Below are 3,378 nucleotides of genomic sequence, written 5' to 3' on the forward strand. Positions count from 1 at the left end.
AAATGATTTATAGGATTGTTTGTTTGCACACGTATAGGGGAAAAACTTGTGGCTAAAAAGGTATGCACGTGAACGCAAAAAGAAACATATCATTTGTGTGTGAAAGAGAGAGTCCAATCAGATTCTGACAGTTTGGATCATCAAACTCGAAGTTTCTGCTTTTTCTCACACAGACACATGGTCCAGTTGTACTTCCACGTCATCTCACTTATTTTTGCTGTCTTTTTTCTAATTTAGTAAAAATTCGTTTTAGTAATCTCGTAGACTACACAAACAAAAGATAGAAAGAAAGGTGTTTATGAGGAAAACAAGAAAAACAAATAAACGTTTTTCTTAATAACAAGAAAATATACAGTATGTTTATATATATACACACCATTATATATATGGGATATATAAATTAATTTTCAAATAACAATTTATTTTATTTTTACACGATACATTGAATCGTTGTTAGTCACGCTATAATTTGACATAGAAAAAACTTTGGTCTTTTCATTTTTTTGTGAAACGACAGACAAGGAGAATTTTATGTAATTATAGTGTTGACTCATTATTTTCTTGTCGGATTTATAAAAATAAATAAACGCATGATTTATAAGAAAACTAAAGCTGCCTAATCTAAGACCAGGCATGTTAGATTTGAATATTAGCATACAATCTCTGTTAAAAGTATAAAACATTACTATAATATAAGCAATTACGAATGTGAAAAATAAGCTTAAAAGTTAAAAATATTAAAATGTAGAGTTTAGCGAGTAAGAAAAGTTAATGGATAAGAACATGGCTAGATGCATGTGCCGTCGTCGGCTTATAATCATGTCATCATGTGTCAAAGTATATACACGAGAATACTAACATTCCCCATTAGGGATGGCTCGTAAGAAAAAAATAAAATACTAGTAGTTAAGATAGTTTTTACACCTTTAATGATAGTTGCTAATTATTAAGCTCCAAATGCCAATTTTATAAGGTTTGAATAATTGGTTTGAACATATAATTTTATGTTTGATAAAGAACATCATATATATTTTTATCAAGTTGGTTTTTGTTGACTATCAAGTTTTTATTTTACTATTGCATCTCCGTACCAATTTCATTATATATAGAAGAACTAGTCAGCTAAATATCTAATATAACTAGAGAAAGATAGACCTGATGGTGTAAATAAATATATATCTTCAGAAGTTGATAAAAAAACTTACTTGACCATATCATTTTGCTCTCAAATACATTCACTACATTTGCAAATTTCAATTATAGTTAACTTGTAGTAATGATGTTATAAACGTAAAAAAACAAATATACCTAAAGTTTCACATATTCTTAAAATAACGTCTGGACTTGTTTCTAGATTTTTCAAAAATTTTAATAAAAAAAATAAATATATATATATATATATATATGGAGTAAAATAAAAATAATGCAATATTATATATATGGAGTAAAATAAAAATAATGCAATATTTTTGTCGAGTAGAGATGTCACACACACCGGCAAGAAATGTCTCTTTCTTGATCTCTCTCTTAATCAATTAGAACAGAACAGCTGGTTCTTCTATTCGTCTTTTGTCTTCTTCATCTTCATTAGAGAAAAAATAAAAAAATAAAACTCCAAAACTCCTGCAGAGATCTTCATAACTTAATTCAATCTTACCCAAAAAATAACGTATTCAAGTTTACTCAGAAGGAAAGAAGAATTGATGAAAGAACAATTATATTAATCAAAAGTAACTTGAATTTTTTTTTCTTTTTTTTTTTTTATAACTATTACAATCATAAAGGGAATCAAAATTAAGAATAAACAAGGACATAAATGTTCTTCTTTTTTTATTTTTGACATTTTCCTTTGACATTTTTCTTTGTTATTGGATGGAGAATTTTAAAGGATTTTAATTACGGGTGGATTTTAAAGTTCAATAGCCTTTAAATACAATTAAGATGGATTTAGTATGAAAGAGATGAAATCTTTTGAAAAGTGTTAGGATTGTGTTTGTACGTGTTTTAGATGTAAAATACATTAAAATCTTAAAGAAAACAAAATCCATTGAAAATTGAATAACGCTTGTTTTAAAATACTTTAAAATACATCCAACAAATGTTAAATCCAATAACAGCAGATTTTATTGTGGTTTTTAAAATTCATCGTTAAATAACGCTAAATTTTGAAATACATCCAAATCAATTAAAATACAAGGTTGAATAACACCCCCCTAAAAAGACAAAACAATTACGAGAATCGCTGATTACTTCAACTAAAAAAACAAAACAAAAAAAATATGGAATATCGAAAAATAAAACCGGGTTCGGTCCGATCAAGCTTCCAAAAAACCGGTTAACCTGAGAACGGAGTTACGAACACGGCTGAGATCTCGTCCTTTAAGAGTTCTTCCGTTACCTGTACAAACGGAAAACGCCATTTGTCCTCCTTCCACCCTCCTTCCTATTATCAAATGCGGCGGTTCTATCATCCTCCTCCTCCTCCCTCCGTCGTCATCGGAATCCTCCTCATCCGACGACGACGAAGAATACCTCCTCATCATCGGTATATTCACCGGAACCGAACTCGAATACGGCGACGGCAACGGCGTCGTTTTGCTCCTTATTCTTGACTTGTTGTTAATGCTCCTCATTACCTCAGAGTTATCCCGGAAACTCACCGGAAGATTCTCTTTCTCATTGCCGTCTTCTCTCCGGCGAATCGGGAAGTAATTATCAGAGAAAATAATCTCAGATTCGTCGAACTCTTCCGACATAATTTTTCAAGAAACTCAGTTGTGTTCAATTTTAAAAAAATGGGTTTTAGAAATAAAGAAAAGTAATTTAAGGGTTTAAGAATGTTACAAACAAAAAAATTTAAGGGTTTAAGAAGAATTAAGAGAGTTAATAGAAGAATAATAGGAAGAAGAGAGAACAGTACGAAGAAGAAGAAGAAGAAGAGAGGAGAGGGGTTTATATAAGAGAAGACAAGGAAACGTAGAGACTACTCTAACCTTGTGGTGATATGATGATGTCATCATAATGGCGTTGAGTGCGGACCCCGCTTTGCTCTTTCCTATATATATTTTGTATGTATACGTTAGATTCGTATTCATTAATTACTTTTTTATTTTCCTTTTTTTTTTTGTTTGTCTTATCTACTACATTTGTATGAAGAGTTATTTACAAAAAAAAGTATAGAAATACGGATGCCTTTCGGAAAGAAGTACTGTGCCTACTAAACTTCAGATTTAAGTACTTGGGTTTTCGAAAATTACTATATTATCCTTAATATATGACATCATACAACTCATACTCAATGGTTGATGCTAATGGTTTTGTTACACTAATGATTTTCCAGTTTCCACATACGACAAAATTAATTAAACACTCAAAATT

At 30.1% G+C, this 3,378-nt stretch overlaps 1 protein-coding gene across 1 annotated transcript; it reads right to left on the reverse strand.

The window, feature by feature from the left end:
* Window positions 1-2,162: 2,162 nt before the first annotated feature.
* LOC17897586 lies at window positions 2,163-2,899 on the reverse strand. Its single transcript, XM_006305694.2, has one exon. The coding sequence runs from the start codon at window positions 2,754-2,756 to the stop codon at window positions 2,316-2,318; it is 441 nt and encodes a 146-aa protein (XP_006305756.1). The 5' UTR covers window positions 2,757-2,899; the 3' UTR covers window positions 2,163-2,315.
* Between the last annotated feature and the right edge of the window lie 479 nt (window positions 2,900-3,378).

Source organism: Capsella rubella, unplaced genomic scaffold (genome assembly GCF_000375325.1).
Source record: "Capsella rubella cultivar Monte Gargano unplaced genomic scaffold, Caprub1_0 scaffold_1, whole genome shotgun sequence".
NCBI classification, from domain to species: Eukaryota; Viridiplantae; Streptophyta; class Magnoliopsida; order Brassicales; family Brassicaceae; genus Capsella; species Capsella rubella.

Bases quoted from the DNA above. Each gene is read 5' to 3' on its own strand.
- LOC17897586 (XM_006305694.2), bottom strand. From the start codon at position 2,756: ATGTCGGAAGAGTTCGACGAATCTGAGATTATTTTCTCTGATAATTAC.